At 38.8% G+C, this 24759-nt stretch overlaps 2 protein-coding genes across 5 annotated transcripts in view; one reads left to right on the forward strand and one right to left on the reverse strand.

The window, feature by feature from the left end:
- The window catches only part of LOC108681073 (glutaminase liver isoform, mitochondrial), a 61165-nt gene that overhangs the window by 13507 nt on the left and 22899 nt on the right, over positions 1-24759 (reverse strand). The window contains exons 8-9 of the mRNA XM_018170052.2: positions 24405-24526; positions 22081-22239 (exon numbers count right to left, since the gene is read on the reverse strand). Of these exons, the coding sequence (XP_018025541.1) occupies positions 22081-22239; positions 24405-24526 (281 nt within the window). The remainder of the gene's footprint in view (positions 1-22080; positions 22240-24404; positions 24527-24759) is intronic.
- On the forward strand, positions 276-20749 carry LOC108681072 (troponin C, isoallergen Bla g 6.0101). 4 transcript variants are annotated; one of them, XM_018170050.1, is made up of 7 exons: positions 276-739; positions 13901-13943; positions 14425-14543; positions 14657-14681; positions 15437-15556; positions 16249-16380; positions 17121-20749. In XM_018170050.1, the coding sequence occupies exons 1-7, from the start codon at positions 737-739 to the stop codon at positions 17147-17149; spliced, it is 471 nt and encodes a 156-aa protein (XP_018025539.1). In that variant the 5' UTR covers positions 276-736; the 3' UTR covers positions 17150-20749. The 4 variants fall into 4 exon arrangements, with proteins under 4 accessions (XP_018025539.1, XP_018025538.1, XP_018025537.1 ...); XM_018170049.1 differs by having other exon boundaries at positions 14425-14531; positions 14645-14681; XM_018170048.1 differs by lacking the exon at positions 14657-14681 and having other exon boundaries at positions 14425-14568.

Here is a 24759-nt window from a genome sequence, read left to right on the forward strand (position 1 = left end):
CACCCATGAGAATTTCGTTCGCTCACTGCACCCATAAGAATTTCGTTCACTCACTGCACCCATAAAAATTTCGTTCACTCACTGCACCCATAAGAATTTCGTTCACTCACTGCACCCATAAGAATTTCGTTCGCTCACTGCACCCATAAGAATTTCGTTCACTCACTGCTCCACTCACGCGTTTCTTTTTACAAAATGGTAATATTATACTAATAATCCATAGAAATTAAGGTTTTTTTTCTCGTGCTCAACGAATTCTTTCTTTCCTCTTGTGCAGCATTCGTTTCAGCAGTAGTTTGTTTTAAAGTCACGCAGAGCATTTGGAGAATAAAATAATCCACAATATTTCTTCCAGCTTTGACGAGAATTATGAGTAATTTAGGAATGGAAAGATCTTATTTGTATCATCTGGAACGATGTTGAATTCCGACGTGGAGTGCAAATGGCCTCCGTACTACACTGAAACGCTAACTATTGCATGTGTTTACGTATAAATGACTGAGTTTAGCACATCGCGGAAACGAAAAAATTAGTTGCAATCAAATCGAAATTTGAAATGATCGAAAGTAGCGACGACTATCGACTTTGAATTAATTTATGAACTGGATTTGATCAAACACGAAGCCTAATCCCAATCAGCCGAGACAGACGTTGAAGAACTTCACGCGACGTCAGAGGGAGGAAAGGTTCGGCTACTACTACCATTCGACCAGAACATTAAGGAGTCTTCTCAGTCATGGTATGTAAAATAAATTAGCTATTGATAATTAGTGTTGTAGTAAATAAAATATTTTAAGAAGTTATATTCATAAGCAAATCTATAAAAAACAGGAAAAAGTACAAGTTGAACTCGATACAGAGCGTGCGAGAGCCTGCAGTGCAAGCAAATAACGCTTTAATGCAGAGTTACACGTTCATGGCTGCGTATATTGATAAAATTAACATTAATTTACGTTATTACACGACTTTATACATTGAATCACACTTTAGATTTCTCGTAAATTTGTCACAAATGTAAGTATGATGTTATAGGAATCTATAATATCATCTTAATATCGGTTGTAATGGAGGTAGATTCTAGTCCTAAATACGGGTCACTGATGTAATTTTCTTCATCAAACATTAAATTAATTATTTCAAAAAACCTAATATTTCCAGGGTTCAAGACATAATAAAAGCAATAAATGAATTTCACCAGGAAAAGGAACTGCAGGCAGGGTCCATTGACATGAAAAATAGCAAATTGCGGATACGCTGTCAGAGGTGCAGCTTAAAAAAATCCTGGCAGAGCTCTACCACCGCAACCCCCGCACAAACAACACAAAAAATAACACTCTTAACAAGTTGAAAATGTACGTCGAAAATCGCCGTGTTTTTACAAGGAGCAGAGATTTATAAGATAGGAACGAGACAAGCAACCGAAGAATGTCACTGATTTTGTTTTCTTTTGAGGAAAGAGAAAGAGAGGGAAACTGAGCTTGTTCTCTTCGGTATGCATTTTTAAATTTAAATGCACAGATAAAGAAATTCAGGAAAGTAAAAAGAATTATTAATTAGACATTTCAGAACATCACTTCCATGTGCGGTAACTATTAAGCCGTGTTTGCAGGAGTAGAGGAATTTGCACTATTCAACAGAAGAATGCTTTAGTTGCCGAAGGTTGCGACAAAGTTCACAACCATTGCAAAATTCAAATCAAATTATGCTTGTGGCTAATTTTGTGAGAAAAGTTAACTCCACTCAACATTTGAAGAATTAAAAAGCGTTTTTCCTGTAACCAGACACCAATATCGACGCAAGTATATATAGCGAACAATTATTGTGAACTTGGACTAAAGCCTCAAATTATTTGTGTGTTGAAAAGTAAATGTTATAATAAGTATTTTAGAAGGGAACATTAGTACAGAATCCTCATATCGCTTGTGCAACCATGAGTGGCATGGAATATGTATTTTCGATTAGCATGCTAAAAACGAAGCATCAAATTAATTTTAAACAAAATTTGGCACGAAAAAAAAAAATTTCTTGCAAAGCAGTTAAAGTAAAGCTTCACATGAAGCGCATTATTCGAGAAAAAAAAATGATGCTTCCTGCTTCTTTTTCCGAGTGCAATTAGGACTGTAGGTTATTGGGACGCCACACCAAAGACAAGATGTAAACAACCGCAGACTGAGCGTCAGGTAAACAACTCAAACAGACACGAGCATCGGCCACCTCAATGAGCTCTCTCTCAAATTGACGTATATTTACTGCAGCCACGAACTGACCTATTCCTTTTTTAAGGGAGCACTCGAAGCAACTCCTCGCCGCTGGTGCGAGAGCAGAGCGCATTTTGGAAGCATGTGAAGCAACTCCCCGCCGCTGGTGCGAGAACAGAGCGCATATTGGGAGCATGCGAAGCAACTCCTCGCCGCTGGTGCGAGAGCAGAGCGCATTTTGGGAGCATGCGCAGCATCTCCTCGCCGCTGGTGCGACAGCAGAGCGCATTTTGGGAGCAAGCGAAGCAACTCCTCGCCGCTGGTGCGAGAGCAGAGCGCATTTTGGGAGCATGCGAAGCAACTCCTCGTCGCTGGTGCGAGAGCAGAGCGCATTTTAAGAGCATGTGAAGCAACTCCTCGCCGCTGGTGCGAGAACAGAGCGCATTTTGGGAGCATGCGAAGCAACTCCTCGCTACTGGTGCGAGAGCAGAACGGCGTTAGTCCTATATTAACCAATAGTTAGCCCTATTAACAATATAAGGTTAATAGGGCTAACTTTCGAATTTATTCCTGATTTTTATTGATATACCTGTGTAATAATATAAACGGCCATCATTAACAAAAAGTTAATAAAGTAGAGCCTCTACTTGGTAATAAATTAACGCTGCTTGAACTTTGCCGTGCTTTTTAAAGTCAGTATGGCAAAATGTTCACGATTTATGTAGATCTTCTTTACAAGTTTTAAAACATTTCACAAATCTTACGCGGTGATTTTACTGAACATGATCAAATTATGCACGACATGATTACAAATTATAAAACACTTTCGAAATAATGTGGTTTTTGTGAGCTTTTAGGAACGAAATAACACATTATTTATAACTCACAACATTTTGACAACAACACAGTAGCCTGGCAACCACCACAATTACGACACGTCGATTCTAAGCATACAATAAACAAGTGAAAATTAACGTGCGCGTAGTAAAAGCAAGGCAAGTCCACGCATTCTGAACGCCGACATGACAAGGACATTCTTATTTGTCGAGCGTGAGCAGCGCTCCGCATTATGGTTCTTCGCAATGCGAGGAAAAACTCGCTTGTCACCGCAAGATGCATCACTTCTACGCATATTTGTTCTACGTACGAACTGTTCACGAGCGACATACCGTTCACGCATGCAATGATTAATTCGCACGTAGAGAATAATTATAGATTCTTATGATTACTTTCAACCCCTCAATAAAGTTAATTTATATAATCAAGTGCGCCAAACTTTGTGAAACTTATGATACCGACTTGAACTTTAAAAGATAATTCCAACTTGGTGTTGTGCAAAAAATAAATCCAAGAGGAAATGCGCAACTCTACTTCATTTCAATATTTATCATTCAACATTCAGATGAAACTTATAGTTCGACGCGACCAAATGAATTTAAATTTTCCAATTCAAAATAATTAGAATTGGCTATGATAACCTGAACGAAAAAAAATAAATACTTGGGTAAAAGCCGGAGAATCTCAAATGGTTTTTATTTTTATGAATAGTATATTAGTATAGTATCATATATTATAATTTTCTTATTTAGTATTATGTAGATCTTTTCAATACAGGAGATTATAAATTATTTAATATAAAATAACAGTATAGGCAGCAAGGAGAATTACTGATATGCAATGGAATAATTAATTTTTCAAATGAATTTATGAAAGAAATCGTAGGACGATAATAGACAGAGACCAAAGAGAACAGTGCGGTACAGGATTATAAAAGAGGAAAATTAACCAGATAAATGAACATTCTCTACTCTATTATTAAGTATTATTATCATAACCCTAATAGAAAAAAAACACTTAGAACAGAGCGGACTGGAGAGAAATGCAGCAGCAAAGAATCTCGATACACGAGTCATAACGACACTCCCTCACGCTGAACTTAATAACAGTCGAGCTGCCAACACACGAGCGGCTCTAAAATAACTTCTAATTATCCGTATAAAAACGGCATGTCGGGCTAGCGGCGCGCTGAGCGAGTGCGGCGCACCCTCGCATATGTAGGGCGCGAGATCCTGCACGCATGCGCGACTTGGCATGACGTGGCGACCAATGCATCATGACAGTAACGGCAAGTACAACATATTGTGTAAGAGATAATCATGATAATTATTTTGTATTTAACTCTAGTCGTTTCTTGGAAAAAAGTCCAATTAAAAACTAGTCTATAACACCATTTACGTCTGCAGTGTAGGAAGACCTGCGGGACTATAACACCATTTACGTCTGCAGTGTAGGAACACCTGCGGGACTATAACACCATTTATGTCTGCAGTGTAGGAAGACCTGCGGGACTATAACACCATTTATGTCTGCAGTGTAGGAAAACCTGCGGGACTATAACACCATTTATGTCTGCAGTGCAGGAAAACCTGCGGGACTATAACACCATTTATGTCTGCAGTGTAGGAAAACCTGCGGGACTATAACACCATTTATGTCTGCAGTGTAGGAAGACCTGCGAGACTATAACACCATTTATGTCTGCAGTGTAGGAAAACCTGCGGAACTATAACACCATTTACGTCTGATAATGTAGGAAAACCTGCGGGACTATGTGTGTGCTAAGCAAAGTAGGGCGATGAGAGACATTGTTTCTCGACCAATAGAGTATTCAAGATGGCGTATTATGACTCATATTGCCCTTTTAGATAATTAACAGTTAGTGTAAAACAGAGATTCCATGTATAATCACCGCTATCTCCGAAATATGGAAAACTTTAGGTGGGTTTTGCAACTTCCATGACTAACTATAGCTTTGGCTACACTAAAATTCCAGACCGTTGTCATTCATTTGTTGGCAGCATACGAAATATCTCAAGAAGTAAATGACCCGTACATTAGGTTAATAACTCGATGAGAATCCGAGTACCCGAGCACGAACTTAATCCCCAGTTTAGCTGGGATTAGGATTATAAGCCGGATCAATGATAGTTTTAATAGTTAACTAACTGTTCTGCCTCCACCACCGGAGTTCTATTGTCAGACGCCCTTGTCTTTGCATTCATTAGCATTCTCTGGTCTGCATAGTGATGCGGTGCATCATGCTCCATTGTTTAGAGATGGTCGAGTCTCGGCCATTGATCAGAGCCAAGTAACCAGTGGAGTGTTTACCTCAGCGGTCAGGAGTTTATCATGCATCTTGAGGCCTGGCAGCAAGCGGTAAGGGGGAAGCATGGTCGCTCCTATACCGCAGCTTCTAATTGTTATGCAAGAGGAGGTTTTCATTTCATGTAATTAACTAATTTCTCATGAATCCCCCAAACCAAACTTTCAAAAGTCCGTACAGCTAGGGACTCTTTCTGTTAGAGATGTCACTATTCGGGACTTCACAATCTTCACCTTTCAGAATCTCTACCTTTCACAATCTTTACCTTTCACAATCTTTACCTTTCACAATATTCACATTTCACAATATTCACATTTCACAATCTTTACCTTTCACAATCTTTACCTTTCACAATCTTTACCTTTCACAATCTTTACCTTTCACAATCTTTACCTTTCACCATCTTCACCTCTCACAATCTTCACCTTTCACAATCTTCACCTTTCACAATCTTCACCTTTCACAATCTTCACCTTTCACAATCTTCACCTTTCACAATCTTCACCTTTCACAATCTTTACCTTTCACATCTTCACATATCGCAATCTTCACCTTTCACAATCTTCACCTTATACAATTTTCATCTTTCACAATCCTAATCTTTAACAATCTTCGCCTTTCACAATCTTCACCTCTCACAATCTTCACCTTTCATAATCTTCACCTTACACAATTTTTAACTTTCACAATATTCACCTTTCACGATCTTCACCTTTCACAATCTTCACCTTTCACAATCTTCACCTTTCACAATCTTCACCTTTCACAATCTTCACATATCACAATCTTCATCTTTAATAATCACCACCATTAACAATCTTCACAATTAACAATCTTCACTTTTCACAATCTTACCAGTCACAATCATCACAGTTCACAATATTTACCTTTCAAAATCATCACCTTACACAATCTTAACATTTAACAATCGTCACTGTTCACAATCATCACCATTCACAATAATCACCATTCACAACCATCACCATTCACAATCTTCACCGTTTACAATCTTCACCATATCCAGCCTTAACATTTCACTATCTTCACCTTTCACAATCTTCCTGAGCCCTAACGGGCATGTCACAATTTTTGCCACACAACGAATGGGTCATCAAGGTTTCGCTGCGATCATAAGAAGTAATCTAGCACCAAAACATTGCCCATGTCCATCAAACGGACCAAAAGATGTCGGTTTTTCCACAGAACTTGAGTAGCAGTGACTGCGAGCGTGTGCTGCCAGATGGTGAAATGACAATGACGTCACTAATTGGGTGAATATTGAAGAAGTTTTGTTCCAGTTTGATATGTTGCATGGGTGACCCATATAAGTGGCCATATTTCGAAAACACGCACGTAATTTCCACAAGGCACGAAAAGGAAAAGAATAGGCGACAGGCCACATCAGGCCTACACTTCAGCGCCGAGATCACCATGTTATGTTATGTTATAGCAAGGTAAAGACGAATAGTAGACAGAATAATTTCATTCCGAATCAATTTTGGTCAGCGATCTATTTATTCTTTAGCGCTTCAGGGCTGCAATTCCTAGAATATTAACGTTAATCAACGAGCCAAAATACTGCAGTCCACGGACCTTTGAGAGCATTAATTTGTTTCATATACGTTATTGAAGCTTGAACAATACAATAAATTTGAGGTTAGTGCCATGTTGTCATTTTCTTACGCTTTACAAAGCCCAAGAAATAGTAAAGTGTGAAATTATACCACTGAAGCTAAATTAAGTAGCTAAAAGCTGAAGTAATAGGGATTTGGACTTGCAGGTTATTTTAAGAAATATTGTTCTTCACACACAATTTTTGTTCCAGTGTAACGCGATGATTTTAAATCTAAATAAATTTTATCTAGACCAAATCATCTTATTTTTTGTACGTTCATTTCTATAACTGCCTTTGAAAAGTATTAAATTGGGCCTCAACCGGTAAATTTTTAGGGCGAACTCATAAAAAGCGATTGCTACAGCCCGACTGTAACGCTCAGCTAGAGTAACATGAATGTTAACGAGGATCCCACCAATTCATATTCATGAAAAGTCCATCCTATATTACAGACTCGAAAACCTAATTAAAGAGGTTCCTAACGATGTAGGATCCTCGTTATCCTAGCTAGGATCGTAACAAATACTCTATCTTTACCGACCCGAAATGCCAATTAGATGCAGAAGTAGTCGCCGATCTCTCATTTCTTCGACGCCAACTTCACGCCAAATGGCAGCACATTTTTTGTGCTCGGCAACAAGAAACACGTACGCGCGCTCGCCCTCAAGTGTCAGCTGCTGCATGCGATGACGTTCATCAAGAAGCATCGTCCCGTAGAGCAGCGTATTTGATGCTTCTCATCAAGGAGGCTCCTACATAAACTAACATAACTAAAGTTATGGGTGCTCTCATTTCCCGAGAGAATTTCTGCAGGAGTCAGTAAAAAGCGTAAGCAAATATTACAATCAAAAGTAAAATATGTTTTACCATGATTTTTGGGAACAGAGGCGCTAACGAATAATATTTTTATTGTTATAAATATTAATGTTAGTAGGAGTCTTGTAAACATTTATCTTGAGAACATTGAGGCGATGAGAAATGTTTTGAGCTGAACTTGCAGTGCAACAATTGCACCAAAACAAGAGCAGCGATTTTTCGTACTGGGCGACCGAGCAGCGGCAACGACTAATTTTACCGCTGCTTCGTGCCACACTCACCGCATACACCGCCGTACTTAATTACAGATACAACTTGCCAACAACCAACTACAAATATCTAACCATTCGATTAATTACGAAAAAAGTGATACCAAAACCAGTGAAGTGGCTCTTAGTTTTGATGAAAGGTTGCCAAAGAATCTAGAAAAGCTTGGAGTCGGCCTCATTTAATAGATCAGAACATTGTGAAGTTCTTTTATTTCTACCCAAAACAACGATGCAAAGCATCACTAATCATGAAAAGTCAGTTCAAATAAATTCTCACTAATAACAATTTAGACGAATAAATAAAGCCACTGAATCTGCATTGCTTGACTGCATGATGTATAACGGCCCCTGTCACTGCATACGGTATACTTCTATACACAGCTTATGTACGAAGTCTCTCTACTTAAAATCTCGAGTAATAGATGAAACGTTATAAAAATTTGTAGTGGTTTGCTTCGGTGCATAAAATTTCATTACGTAGAGTATCCCTAAAATAAGTCGCACTATATATGGTCCAATTATGATCCACTAAATACAGTAAAAGAACTCACCGTATAAACTGTCACTATAGATATCAAATCCCGCTATTCAAGGACCATCCCAAGGCGTAAGACATCAACATATATGTCCCAAAGCATGAAATGTTCGACGAAAATAAATCTTGCTTAAATTCTTCAAATTTCTGTACAGTTTTTTGAACTGAAGGAAGTGCAGCCCTCGGCAGGCATAGAAAGTGCAACTGCGGCTGAGGTGTGAGATAAACAAGTGATAAGAAGGCGAGGGCTTGACGGACGAGAGCTTGCGTGCCATCACCTCTAGAACTAGAACTTTAAGCCGCATAGTTTTGACGGCGAGAGCTTGTGTGCCATCACCTCTAGAACTAGAACTAGAACTTTAAGCTTCATAGTTTTGACGGACGAGAGTTTGCGTGCCATCACCTCTAGAACTAGAACTTTAAGCTTCATAGTTTTGACGTACGAGAGTTTGAATGCCATCATCTCAGGAAAAAATGTAAAGCTATCCGTTTTTGGATTAAGGGTCGAAACAATCAAACTCGATAAAGATTTTATTATTGCGTTATTGTCAGTTGGAATTCTTCATGTCCTCGTAATAGAAACCCTTTCATGTCCTTAATTAATTGCATCAGAATCGCATGCTGCAAAACACTTAAGTTCGGGGTAAACCATCCTGCAATAAGTGGACACGACACCATTATTTAAGATTACCGAAATTCTTTTGTGAATAAATTTATAACGACATTAAATCGTACTTCTAAATAATTTTCTGTAATTGTCCAGTTAGCATAGGTATTTTACGAATCTTCTACAATAACTTTCCTGCAAACATTCGAATAATAACAAGTATTGCAAACGAAACGTAAAGTTTTCAAGATATTCGAAGCAACAGGCAGTGGACATTCATTCCCGACACATTATATATCAAGAGTAATAATGTGAATAACAAATTAGGACAAGAAAGAACTACGTGACTCGAGCCAATGCCCAGGCACAGCCCACGCAAACCTGATACACTGTTGCCTGCAGGCCGACACCGAACCTTTTGTGTACAAACCTTATTTGAACAACAAATTTTTTGCTTGAAATCTAGTCGGAAAGCGCGGTAACCATCGAGGCCCCGTATACATATTACAACAGCGTTCCACAACAAACAAAGTGGCCTTAAAGACAGGTAACCATATAAACTTTGGTATTCAGGAAACTATTATTCAACTTTTAAAAGTACAATAGCGCCAAGGTATTCATGGCAAGAGCAACAAGTATGAATTGTGATTATGATGCACAATCTTGAGATTTTGGAGCAAACTGTTTGATTATTTTTTGTTTGTACCCCACATCCCTACACAGAAACGGTTCTAATTTGTGAGATTTTTAGTGAAAAATGACACTGTTTCACAAACAATGGTTTGGACTTTGGCGAACATTTTCAGTAGGGTAGTATGAATAAAATATCTGTTGCAGAAAACCATGCAAAGATCCGCTCGCAAACGTATTACTAGACTTATTTCCGAGTTTATCTGAAGGAAAAAGGTTTCAGGTCTAGATGATATTTTTACGATTACTCAGTACAATCCCATAAAAGTGCGAAAAGAACGGCTCAACGCAAGCAGAATTGCTGGTAAAGAAGATAATTGAACTGAATCAGAATTAAACTATAAATTTATTTCTTGATACGATGCATCACACGATTTTCCTTTCGTCTAGCCAGTGTCCATTTTCGATCAAATTCGAAAGGTAATTCAGATGGGAATAAACGTGGGGCAAATAGTCACACAGAACGAGACATGCAAGCAAACATGCACATCGTAACAGGAGCGAGCGGCAGAAGGCCGAGGTCGTAAGTTACGAGCCTCTGACTATACAAACACGCCGTGGTTTATTTTGCTTTAGCCACCACCGCCCAGCTGTCGTTAGGCAGATAATGTTTTGCCTGAAGCCCGCAAAAACAACTCGCCGAAACGGGCGAGACGCGTGGCAGAAATGTGGCAGTGTCGACAAGCCTGGCGCTTCTTGCGCCTCCAAATGAGCGACGTCGAGTTTATCAGTATTTGATGGCAGTGCGGTGAGGTAAAGCTACAATCTTATAAATTATGATGTGTCCATAACTTCAATAAATATTTTTTAACCATTGATTTTAGAGGCATTTCTCCAACTACCAGTGTTATAATTATGCACATGAAGTAAGTAAGATTTTTCGATTTGTAGCATCCGGATTTTTGTACAGAAAAGTGAGTGTGAAGACTCACACAAGACAATATCAACGAATAGTTAATTAACAAAATATTTATAAATTTAACGTTAAGAACCATCGCAATGGTACAAATAACAGCATTCGACTAATCTTTCATCATGTGTAGCAACTATGATGAAACAACCATGAGCCTTGATTCAACAAAATTGATAATCTTTTCCCCCATTTCAACCTCCTTTTAGGACCCGAGTTAATTTCCTGCATATCATCTAACAAAATCTACCTCTAAGCACTGCATGTTTTGACTACAATTTCATAGAAATTGATATCATGAGTTCCGGTCACTGCGCGAAGCATGTATAGCTGCAATCTAAGCAATAAATGCAGAAAACAAATAATCACGAGACAAATGTTTTCCTTCTGAAATACTGGTAACATCGATGGATAATAATATGGGTTAGTTCACGTGCCTGTCGGGGTACTCACGTGCCGCCGGTCTAATTAAAAGAGCAGCGGAATGCCAACCTGCTATACGCCACCATCGGTTTAAAAAAATTAGATGCTAAACTGCAAGCCAAAATTCTGTAATGCCAAAAGTAGTTTGTAACTCCGTTAGGCAATTAATGACGGCTTTTCATCAAGCTATATCCACTAACCACTAACAAAAAATCTGCCGCTATATGTACTTAGGGCGAGTTTGATAATGCGGCTTTAGAGCCTGCACGATGCTGATTACTATTGAAAGTTAATAAAAAGGAAACTTTTGCAACATTGTTAGTGCAAATGAAACGAATGAACTCTTTTGCATTGAATATCTCAACAAAATTATAATATATTTGATTTTTATAAAAATGAATTGGCCGCCGGAACCTTGAAAAATTGTGCTCCGTTGAATGTCCATTTTAACTGTAAATTAAATATTGCAGTAGACGAGCACAAATTTCGACTCAAAAGTTAACTGTTCATGTATTTATTAGCTGTTCAAGCATTTTCAAGGCCCGAAATTTAAACTCTTCAATTGATTGTTGGCGGTTAGGACAATTTTGGGATTCATGGAATTAAATTAGTTTTCAAGGCTAAAACACTTGAATTAGACCTGAAGACGAAACTGTTACTTGATTTTTTCGTAGTCAGTTGAAATATACTCGGAAGGAATGTAATTATTTTCTTCCACCATGCAAGACGTGCATTGCATTAGAGGTTCAGGTTCATACGCGGGGGAGAGAACATGAGCGATGCAGCAACAACCATTCAAAAACACCATAAATATCACAGTTACTGCGGCTTAAAAGTTCTATAAAAATGCAGCAAGTCCTCTCCACAACAACATCAATGCATCGGGCTAGGCTTTTCGCACATGTCATATATGTTGATGTTTTGGTTTAAGGAAATAACCCTCTAAAACGTTTCATGGCGCTGCCCCAGAAGCTGCATCTGCGAATGCCTGCTGTTGAGTCTTCGTAATTTTCGGGCACATTTAAACGGGTTATTATTGCACGACTTCATTCACAATGTCTGAAAATAGTGGAAAAAGTATACAAGCTCAAGTTGTTAATGTAGATGAGTTATTAAATTATCCTTAGTGCATTACGTATTACATCGATGATTTCGTCAAGATTTTCTTCGCTAGTAATTTTCCAATACTTCACAGAAGCATCTTCTTATTGCAAAAAAAAATAATAGAAAAAAATTGTCAACCAATCGCTAAAAATAGGAAGCACTATGACAGTCGTAAGTCGCCATTGATGAGCACTACATTCCACAAACGGCCATCACAAGTCGTTAAGAACAGGTAGAAAACATTAACGCCTAATACAAGTCTCATAGCGATAGCAGGGACCACTAACGACCACCACAAGTCGTCAAGACTAAGCAGCAGGAACCACTAACGACCATCACAAGTAGTAAAGATTAAGCAGCAGGAACCACTAACGACCACCACAAGTCGTCAAGACTAAGCAGCAGGAACCACTAACGACCATCACAAGTTGTAAAGACTAAGCAGCAGGAACCACTAACCACCACCACAAGTCGTCAAGGAAGTCAGCAGTCACCAAGAGTTAGCGATCACAATACCATAAACTGCAGCGCGGTGACCATAACGTTAGGCAGCAAAGCAACACGTATACGTGTCGGCACCTCAACTACACATTCAGGAGATTAAGATCAGTGCAAAGCGAACGAAATGTGAAGCGTTACTGTCAGGCGAACGGTGCTCGTGACGCCTTGTCGTGTGAATCCAAATGTAAATTGCCTCGTAGAATGCAGGGGCAGAACTATCGGTGCAGAGAATTGCGAGGCAGCAGAGGCAGTTACAACGCAATGAATGCGTACTGAATACGACAGAAAGTCTCCATCCAATATCGTTTACGGCATTATACCGTAATTAATGACAAACTACGATACATGCTCGAAAGACAGTAAAATAAAAGAAGCGACCGAATCATAGACTTTACTATAGACGTTTGTGGTGAAATGACATAATTTAGATTATTAAGAAATTTCATACTCCTGAAGTTTGTGGAAAAATAAAGATAGCACAAATATCAACATCAACGGTTTTACCGACATAAACGATAACAGAGATAGCACAAAGCAACCCCAGCACAGCCCGTCTCTTGAGCGTCACAGCTCTCAGCTCTCGTCTCGTGAGCGCCGCAGCCCTCGTCTCGCGAGCGCCGCAGCCCTCGTCTCGTGAGCGCCGCAGCCCTCGTCTCGCGAGCGCCGCAGCCCTCGTCTCGCGAGCGCCGCAGCCCTCGTCTCGTGAGCACCGCAGCCCTCGTCTCGTTTGAAGTGTCGAGGGCCAGCAGCTCGTCTGCAAACATCGTCCCGCCGCCCCTCGGCCGCACGTCAATATCAGCTTCACATCAACATGCTCCAAGTCAAGCGAAAATAAACAACATTCCTCGCGGACATACTCAATTTCTGAACTTCATAGCTTTAGGTCCAACATTTAATCCGTTTATAGCCTAAAATTTAGCATTTACAATTTTTGCACGAAAAGTGACCGCGGCCATTAGTACTAAAACTCAAAATAAATATTTTCTAATCGTAATTTGTATTTTAAGATACTTAATAATTTGGAATTTCTAATTTTCACAGTTAACAGTGATCGCATTTTCGTTGACAGGATGACGGGGAGCTTCCGGAGGTGGACCCAGAGCAGATGCTCGGTAAGGTTTCAATGGAATCGTAGACGTAATTTTACTATAGATCTTTTTAATAATATAGTTTTTGTTATTTTTTAATATTCATTCTATGAAAAGGTCCGACAATATAAGAACAAGCTTCTAAAATTTTTCGAAGTGTTGTTCAACAGAAGAAAATTTTCCGTGTTTTAAGCTAATACATTTTATTACAATTTATTCCACGCCATTTGAGATTTTAAATATTTATTGGATTAACGTAACGAGACGTGCTATAATTATTTGTTTAATATTTCTGATATTTATTATTATTATATCATATAAATATAATATACATAAAACGATGAAATTAATGTATAATATATTATTATCTATATTAATACTTCTAAAAATCCAAAAATTTAAAATGGATAGTTTTTTTAATTTTATCAATATTATAAGAGAACGATTTCCTTCCCAGCTGTATGTTTGTTATTATCAATAAAACTAATATTGATTGCATCATCAGTGCTGAAGCGAGCATTCGACAGCTTCGACCAGGAGAAGCGTGGTGCAATCTCCACAGAAATCGTGGCTACCATCCTTAAAATGATGGGTCAGACCGTCAACAGACAGATCCTCAAGCAGGTCATAGAAGAGGTCGACGTGGATGGTTAGTGTTACATATATTTTAGTGGGTAACTACAGTAGAATAGGTCAAAATGATGGGTCAGACCGTCAATAGACAGATCCTCAAACAGGTCATAGAAGAGGTCGACGTGGATGGTTAGTGTTACATATATTTTAGTGGGTAACTACAGTAGAATAGGTCAAAATGATGGGTCAGACCGTCAACAGACAGATCCTCAAACAGGTCATAGAAAAAGTCGACGTGGATGGTTAGTATTACATATATTTTGGTTGGTACCTACAGTAGAATACGTAAAAATGATGTACCAGACCGTTAACAGACAGATCCTTAAGCAGGACATAGAAGAGGTTGACGTGGATGGTTAGTATTACATATATTTTAGTGGGTAACTACAGTAGAATAGGTCAAAATGATGGGTCAGACCGTCTACAGACAGATCCTTAAGCAGGTCATAGAAGAGGTCGACGTTGACGGTTAGTGTTAGTGTCACATATATTTTAGTGGGTAACTACAGTAGAATAGGTCAAAATGAAGAGTCAGACCGTCAACAGACAGATCCTATAGGAGGTCACAGAAGAGGTCGACTTTGATGGTCAGTATTGTTTTAAGTAAAAATTATTCATTTTAACATGAAAGACCTCAATAAGTTAAAATAACTGTTAGATTAGCTGTTACTGGTTGATTATTACCGGTCTTAGTGAAGTTACCTTCGATAGTCGTTACTTTCAAGTCTCTCTTGTACAATAATGTCAAGAGGAACCACATCCACTTCAATTCATCGTTATTCGGTTTTCCCTTTTTTCACCGAAGAGCAAAAAATATTTATATAAAGTATTGGTTAAAAATAAAATGTCCCAGCGAAAGACTTCACTGGTGTTTTTGTTGCCAGGGTCTGGCGAATTGGAGTTCAACGAATTCGTTCTTCTGGCGACAAAATTTATGAATGAAGAAGACGAGGAGGAGATGAAGAAAGAATTAAAAGAAGCCTTCAGATTATACGACAAAAACGGTAAGACGTACATTAAATTAATTCCCGTTAAACTTCGACACAAAGTAAAATTTTTAGACTCAAAATTCAATCTAGACCTTTAGTACATCAAAAGACTCTCTTTGATAAAATGGTTTCTTTCGAACAAGTTAGATTAAATTAGCTATCAAAGGCCACCCTTGCTAAAAGATTCATTTGCTTTCGTTGGCTTTATGAGTTACCATGCATTAACAACCGTGACAAAATTTCTATGAGCTATTCCGGTCCAAGAAGGTACTTTGACTCAAACAGTCTTGTGTCCATGAGTTAATTTATGCCCATTGTGTTTAGTTAATGCCCATTTGAATGATCATGAGTGCCCGTAGCTGCGTCCAGTTAATGCCCATTTGAATGATCATGAGTGCCCATAGCTGCGTCCAGTTAATGCCCATTTGAATGATCATGAGTGCCCATAGCTGCGTCCAGTTAATGCCCATTTGAATGATCATGAGTGCCCATGCCCGTAGCTGCGTCCAGTTAATGCCCATTTGAATGATCAAGAGTTGCTCATAGCTGCGTCCAGTTAATGCCCATTTGAATGATCATGAGTGCCTATAGCTGTCCAGTTAATGCCCATTTGGATGATCATGAGTTCCCATAGCTGCGTCCAGTTAATGATCATGAGTGCCTATAGCTGCGTCTAGTTAATGCCCATTTATATATTATCCGACAAGGTGAGGGCTTCATCCCCACGGCGGTGCTGCGGGAGATCCTCAAGGAGCTGGACGATAAGCTCACGGACGAGGAGCTCGACGGGATGGTCGAGGAAATCGACGCCGACGGCTCAGGCACCGTAGACTTCGACGGTACGTGCTGCGGGTAAATCCTGGTCCTTTAACCCTTATATATCGGGTTAACCATTATCCATCTAGTCAACCATTATCTATCTGGTAACCCTGATGCATGGGGTTAACGCTGATCCGGTTCACACATTCTCGCTGAACAATTAATTACAAATTATTTTCCAACAATATTAACTGAAAGTAAATTGGAACCTGCTAGGTACTTACGATGAGAATATTTGATTTTTGATTTCTCTGAATTAACGTCTTGAATTTTTATTTGCTTTTAAAAAATTACTGCGAATATATTAATTTCGCTCTTAATTTCGTCCGTACTCTTTCTTCGCCTTACTAACACTTATTTAAACACGTATTATTTACGAACGGAAAAATAATAAGACCAAGACTAAAAATTCAAAGAGTTCAAAGTCGCAAAAAACGTATCAGTGTAATAAATGCATAATAAAAAGATCCTCTTGATAAAGAACACACTGATTCATTATTAGCTTAGCAGAATTTCTCAACTTTCTAATGTTTTTATCGAGCTTTACTAATCAGTAGCAGGTCTCAAAAACGCTTTCATCTAAAATAAGTTTAATTTCTAGACGAATGCCATTCCATTCGTCCAGAATGCCTTGCATTTCCTCTTGAGTTTGCCCATTCCTCATTCTGAATATTTCTAATTTGTTCTTCGTTTTGTGAGTGAATTCCGAATATTTGTTGATGTCAAATTGATAAGGAGTTTTATTCGTTGTCTTGTACAGAGTTCATGGATATGATGACTGGCGAGTGACCGACACAGATGCGTGCCCCAGCTACAAATAATAAACGATGTTGTGCTTGATAAAGTACAGCGTTCCTACAGTAGCACAGTCCTGGATCTGCAGGCTTTACAAGTATTACCAAGAACCAGTATTCTTACGCAATAAAACATGTTTCTTTACACACAGTCCCTGGATTAATCACAGCGAACCGGTATCCTTACGCGATCAACAATGTTTCTTATCACGATCTTTGAATATGTCATAAAGAACCAGTAATCTTACGCGATAAACCATGTTTCTTCACACACAGTCCAAGGATTTATCACAGCGAACCGGCTTTCTTACGCGATCAACAATGTTTCTTGTCACGGTCTTTGAATGTGTCATTGAGAACCAGTAATCTTACGCGATCAACAATGTTTCTTATCACGGTCTTTGAATGTGTCATTGAGAACCAGTAATCTTACACGATCAACAATGTTTCTTATCACGGTCTTTGAATGTGTCATTGAGAAACGGTAATCTTACACGATCAACAATGTTTCTTATCAAGGTATTTGAATGTGTCATTGAGAACCAGTAATCTTGTCGTTGTATTTATCATTGAGAAATAGTGGTAAAGATTTCAGAGCATCAATTTTTTCAGAGTTATCAAGTTTACATTAATAACGTATGATTACTAAAATATATCAAACATAATTGCATGGCAGTAGGATTGGCTGAAAAAATTTTGTAGTAGAAGTAATTGGAATTGCCGGCCGATTGGAAAATTTTTGAAAGTTTGGTATTCGTAAATTAGAGAACCCACCCGCATTGCGTTCTCCTTTTAGTTTGGATTAATTGAGTGACCAAATTCTGCAGGCAACGTTACATAAATAAAATTATTGTTCAGTGAATGGTTTGATTGATTGATAATTAGAAAATTCATGAATAGCTCAGCTAAGAGTTGCAATTAATGCATTCAACTGCTAAAACCAGTTTAAATGAAAAATAGACAAGATTTTGAAGGATTTTAATTAAATTTTTCTCAGTCCCAATTGCCTTTTTCTTGAAATTATAGCCCCGGTTTGGAAATCAAATTTAAGACGGTGGAAACCTCAGGGAACCAGGTTTGAAAAGTGTATTTATTGTAGCGAGAAGCACAGAGCAGCTATACAACAATAATGATGTGTACACGTAGGAATCTACACGGAAAACTTTCGCGAACTCCACAAGAGTTATCGAGCCATTTGACCATCTTCATTATACTGATTCAATGTATTAAAAATTATTTAAATCAAAACCAAATTTCCCCGGCATTGCATTTTGTCTTCGAAATTTCTCATTTAATTTTTCTACCCCACATAAACCTGTTCTGGAACCTGCAACCATCATCGGCGTCTTTGAACCCACAACTGCTACACCTGCCTGCTCCACCTGCACCTGTCACGAACCGACTTGCCTGCCTACCTGCACCTGTCACGAACCAACTTGCCTGCCTACCTGCACCTATCACGAACCAACTTGCCTGCCTATCTGCACCTGTCACGAACCTGCCTGCTCAAACTCCTCCAATATCCCATGTTGGAGGTGTATCTGATCATCAAATTTTTCCCGTGTGTCGCATCCTCAAGTCCCGTAACCCGTGCGTCGCATCCTCAAGTCCCGTAACCCGTGTGTCGCATCCTCAAGTCCCGTAACCCGTGTACCGCATCCTCAAGTCCCGTAACCCGTGTGTCGCATCCTCAAGTCCCGTAACCCGTGTACCGCATCCTCAAGTTCCTTAGCCCCTGACCGTATCTTGGCTACATACGGGAAAAAACTCCGCCGCATTTTTAACCAAAAAACTTCCCGCGTTTAAATGTCAATACTTTCTTATTGAAAAAACCTAATATTTCTCGTATGCTCGTGCACTTCACTTATAATTTTCTATCCGTGAGCGGCTGATTAGGCGACATTTACTTTTTGGAAAGAACCTTACCGTCCTGTGCTTGACAACCTATTTTTCTGTATGTTGGTCTGAGCAAGTGAACTGCCTCATTCCACCATACATCTCCTCCTATTCGAAATTAAAATGCTTCCAGTTAATTTATACTTTTTTATTCATACTTTCATTTCTTCAACCGAGAACTATCGTAATCCTATGTGAATGATTCGCATTCCCACGTTAATTCACAACAGCAAGCGAGTTATTCCCACACTTTACCCACTAATATACAACCGACTTGTTTCAAGAAGCGTCGATCATAATTTGATTACTTGTTGTTTTTTCTGTCACTCTTAACTCCATTGTTTTTAAAAGCACACCGATCGTATCTTACCACATACTACCGGAAGAATTTTTAACACCCCTTCTAGACCTCGCCTTCAAAAATCTTCATACAACTAGCCTCATGCGTAATGTTCAGAAGGTTTTATCTTCCAATAATCACATTCGTTCCATTCATTCACTGCAAACGTAATATTTCCGAACTATTGAATCGCTTTCCATATTGTCTTTGTAACCAGGACGACTGACGGTGATGGTGATGAAATCCGAATAATTATGCTAAGATATACGATTAATTGGTTCTTAAATCATGTTTTAAACTGTAATTAGTAATTACAGAGTTTATGGAGCTAATGACAGGTTGATAAAATGACTAAGTACAGAGGATCGCAGCATGCAGAAATTTGTCAGACACGCAGCCTTATGTAGTTTGTCGTAAGAGTCCAGAACAGCGGACGTTTAAGCGCAAAACGACAATATCGCGAATACACATTCGAGCAATGCTTCATTCTAGGTACTTAAGATTTAACTTGCATTTTCTGGAAAAAAACACTCAAATTTGCATATGAAATGTAGATCATGTTAGTTTTATGTAATCGAGAGTCTAAAAAAATACGCTATGTTCAGATAGTACTTGACGTAAAAATTTTTCATTGTTGAATATTACGCTACAATAAAAATTAATGACTAACCCTGATCATAATTGAGTGACATTTTTGAGTTTTCGGAAAGCGTTTCTCTGGTAGTTCAGTTCCGTTCCGCTTGATTGGTTTTAATGCATTATAATTGTTGAGACTGAGTCTTCGTTCGAGAGCAAACCAAATGTATACGCGACAAGTCGCCATCTGACGCAATCTCAATAACATGATCTTTTATCCAATATCCGAACATCAGATACATTCAAAGTGCGAACATCAGATACATTCAAACTGTTGTAGAGTATATAAGGCAAAGAAAGCTCTATTTCACGCTATAAGCTCGACTTTCAATAAACACTTCAGATTGAAATTTAGGCTATAGAGACATCACACAAAAGTTTCTAGGTTTTAATGAACAATATCGTCATTACGAATAAATTTGTTATCAAGCTAAATATGTATGACCGTCATCATGAGAGTTTTCTAACTGGAATTTTTCTGTAGGAATGAGATACCGCAGTTTATTTATAGTAAGTACGTGAATAAGTTATTTTAAATGAATATCGATATAATAGCAAATACTAAACTTAACTCTTTTATTCACATTGCGGCAATAGACTTTAGGTTGAGATTAACACTTGCAACGAAAGATTTTTTTGTTTAAGTTCTTCCGCACTGGCTGAGGAGGGATAATTTTGTGTTGGCCCTAACAAGCGTCTTCTCATTACATTCTATAATGTCGAGTGTTGCTTATTTAACCGCAATAGCATCAAAGCGAACAGAAGTGGGATAGAATAGTAGTTTTGATTATCATGAAATGCATGGAAAAAGCGCACACATTGAGAGTAAGAAGTAAATTGAAGGTGGATTTAAAGAAATAATTAAATTTTTGCTGGAGGAGTGGAGAGAACAATAATATGCCTCAACTGAATCAGGCTTGTTTAACATTGAGAGAAAATAATAATTCCAATGTCACGGTCCATGTTTTGACCAATGCTCGGTGTGGCGATACTGGTCCAGTTTAGTGAAGAAATCGAACAAATTTCGAAAAAAATTCGAGATAAAGCGAAGCCATGTTCTGTTCATAATTAGTTAATTGTCGTCCTAAAGAGACCGTATAGAAAGCATAATTTTTATTTGTAGCATAGGAACAAATTAAAAAAAACGCTTAAGCTCATGTGACAACGAAATTACTCTTTGAGGCATACGAGTCCCCAACACGAGATTTTTGCCTCGCTTTAAACTAAATTTCCCCTAGCAATTCGCACCTTCACAATGCTGATCTTTAAATATGCGCTCTCTGAATGACGAAAAAAAATCAAGTTTCCTAAATGAAAATCTCATACTCAACAAAATCTCGAGCTCAGCAAACTACTTGATAGCCCGCAAATGAAATTACTTATAGGACCACAAGTAATTCTTTAAATGACCAAACTCACCTGGAAGTAACGGTTGAGGACGCCCACGAATCGGTTTTTAAAGTAAAGACTTATTGAATGAAAACTTATAACTTAACCGAAAGCTCCCCAAAAGGAAAATTACAAGAAGTGGATTACTTAAATAGAAGGACGTTAGACTCACCTAAAAGTAGAGGTCAAGTATGACAGTGAGGTCAGTTTTCTCAGGAAATAAATAAATTGAATTAAATTAAATTGAATTAAATCGAAGGACATTAGACTCCCTGTAAGTAGAGGTCAAGTATGGCAGTGAGGTCTGTCTTCTCAGGGAAGAATTAAATCAAATTAAATAGAATTAAATAGAAGTACATTAGACTCAACTGAAAGTAGAGGTCAAGTATGGAAGCGAGGCGCCAGTTTCTCAGAAAAGCATTAAATTAAATTAAATTAAAATAAATAGAAGTATATTAGCCTCACCTGGAAGTAGAGGTCAAGTATGGCAGTGAGGTCTGTCTTCTCAGGAAAGAATTAATAAAATAAAATTAAATTAAATTAAATAGAAGTATATTAGCCTCACCTGGAAGTAGAGGTCAAGTATGGCAGTGAGGTCAGTCTTCTCAGGGAAGAATTAATAAAATAAAATTAAATTAAAATAAATAGAAGCACATTAGCCTCACCTGAAAGTAGAGGTCAAGTATGGCAGTGAGGTCAGTCTTCTCAGGGAAGCATTTGTTCTCGCGCATGTAGTAAGCCAGCGCGTGATTGCGGTCAGCGTTCTCGCGCTCCGACAGGAAAGTTCCGTTACTGAAACCGACAGGTTCACCGCCCGCCAAGCGCTGTTCCGACAAACACAATATAATTTAAATAAACTATTAAGAGTGACCGAATAAACAAAAAACGTGTGTTTAAATGATCCGTTTGAAGTAGAAACATGATTGATGTTGAATGGATATTATTTAACTCAATTAGTGGAGAAGGCAATCAATGAACTGATCGAAAAGCGATCGATGACGTGATAAAAATTGAAAAAGTAATGAAGAAGATGAATGAAATGATGAAAGAGAAGGATGAAAAACCAAGGAAGAAGTCGGATGACGTGATAGTCAAGATAGAAGGAATAATGAAGATGAAGAAAAGGATCGGCGTTATGGATAAGATAGTTGAAACAATGACACAGAAGGTAAATAGAGTACAAATGAGATAATGATCGTTGGCCGAAAGATAATAGTTAGAATAACATTAAGAGATAAGAAGAAGAATGCCAATAAAAGAATGCCAATAAAAGAAAAATAACAATGAATGAACAACACACTGGAATCTTCAGGCTTGTCATTAATTGATTTGCTGTTCACCAATTGGTCACGCACAAATAACTACAGTATAAAAATAATTATTTGTAAAAATAAGCAATGTTCACAAAATTGCTGTTCTCGTACTACAGGGTCCGCCATATTTATGGCAAAGAATGTTTGCTATATAAAAATAAATTGGTTTCTACGTCTACGGTGTCTACGTCTAAATTTACTATTACCAGTGGCAGTAGATAGAAATGCAATTTTAACCCTTCATGAAAGGGGCGAGGGTAATTCAATCATTGCAATAAAGCTCCAAATTCGTTTTGAAACTGTGTAGGTGGTAAAAAAATTCAAGGAAACTGGTGAAACATGCAATCGACCTGGTCAAGGAAGGAAACGAAGTGTCCGAACAAAATAATTGGTCAAAAACACGAGGGAGAAGTTGAGGAGAAACCCTCGTCGCTCAGCTGCAAAATTGGCTGCAGAAGCAGGAGTCAGTCAGGCATCAATGCGTAGAGTCCTCAAAGATGACCTCAAAACCTCCCGTTACAAGATGCAAACAAGGCATGAACTAACAGACCGTCATGAACGAATGAGGCTCGAAAGATGCCAGCACATTCTGGATCTTATTGAGGATGGCACGCTGCCCAACTTGGTGTTCAGTGACGAGAAAAAATTTGACATTGAACAAAGCGTTAACCGTCAAAATGACAGAGTTTGGAGTCGGGATGGATCTGTGGCAACCAGAACAGCAACACGACGTCAAAATCCCATGTCCGTGATGGTTTGGGCCGCGGTAACCGCCACTGGGAGGTCCCCACTCGTTCTTGTCCCCTCAGGAGGGCAATTGAACAGTCAGCGATACATTTCGAACATATTGGAAGCGGTGTTGTTACCTTGGGCCCGTAAAAACTTCAACAACTCACCATGGAGTTTTCAACAAGACTCTACCCCATCACATGGCTCAAGCATGACCCAAAACTGGATTCAGGGTCACATCCCAGCGTTCATTAGCAAAAATGAATGGCCCTCAAGTAGCCCTGATTTGAATCCTCTCGATTTTTCTGTGTGGGCTATTTTAGAGAGTCGGGTCTGCAGAACACCTCATGATTCTTTGGATAGTTTGAAGTTAAATTGACAAGAGAATGGGACTTGATCCCTCAAGAAATGCTGCGTGTCTCCTCAGCTTTCCCGAGTATATTGGAGGCCGTCATTGAAAATAAGGGTGGTCATATTGAATAAATATGTCTGAGAATTGTTTAGGTAATTCTTGGCTACTAGCTCATCCAATAAAAAAACAATGCACCTGTTTGTTTCATTGTGAAATAACAAAAAAACATGCGTTGCCATAAATATGGCGGACCCTGTAGACAAATACAGAGGCATTTTGCTCTCAAATTGAACGTACACTGCGGCACACATTGCGTACACTAGCTGCAGCACACAGTACGTACACTGCAGTACACATTCCATACACTGAAGTACACATTCCATACACTGCAGTACACAGTACGTACACTGCAGTACACAGTACGTACACATACCTACACTGCAGTACACAGTACGTACATTGAAGTACACGGTACGTACACATGACCTACACTGCAGTACACATTACGTACACTGCAGTACACATTACGTACACTGCAGTACACATTACGTACACTGAAGTACACATTACGTACACTGAAGTACACATTACGTACACTGAAGTACTGCTGCACGAAGTCGAACTTCTCAGAGGAGGCGAGCTGGGGCCGTACGAGCTGCTGCAGCAGGGCGCTCACTACGATAGCGCCGGCGTTCACCAGCGGGTTATGGGGCTTGTCTGCTCACCAGCCGTGTTATTAATGGGGGTTATGGAGCTTGTCTGCTCACCAGCCGTATTATTAATGGGGGTTGTGGGGCTTGTCTGCTCACCAGCCGTGTTATTAATGGTGGTTATGGGGCTTGTCTGCTCACCAGCCGTATTATTAATGGGGGTTATGGGGCTTGTCTGCTCACCAGCCGTATTATTAATGGGGGTTGTGGGGCTTGTCTGCTCACCAGCCGCATTATTAA

Source organism: Hyalella azteca, unplaced genomic scaffold, assembly GCF_000764305.2.
Source record: "Hyalella azteca isolate HAZT.00-mixed unplaced genomic scaffold, Hazt_2.0.2 contig17868, whole genome shotgun sequence".
NCBI lineage: Eukaryota > Metazoa > Arthropoda > Malacostraca > Amphipoda > Hyalellidae > Hyalella > Hyalella azteca.

Bases quoted from the DNA above. Each gene is read 5' to 3' on its own strand.
- LOC108681072 (XM_018170048.1), top strand. The intron at 14,569-15,436 runs GTTAGTGTTACA...TTTTGTTGCCAG, and splicing joins AGAAGAGGTCGACGTGGATG to GGTCTGGCGAATTGGAGTTC. The intron at 16,381-17,120 runs GTACGTGCTGCG...TGTCTTGTACAG, and splicing joins AGGCACCGTAGACTTCGACG to AGTTCATGGATATGATGACT.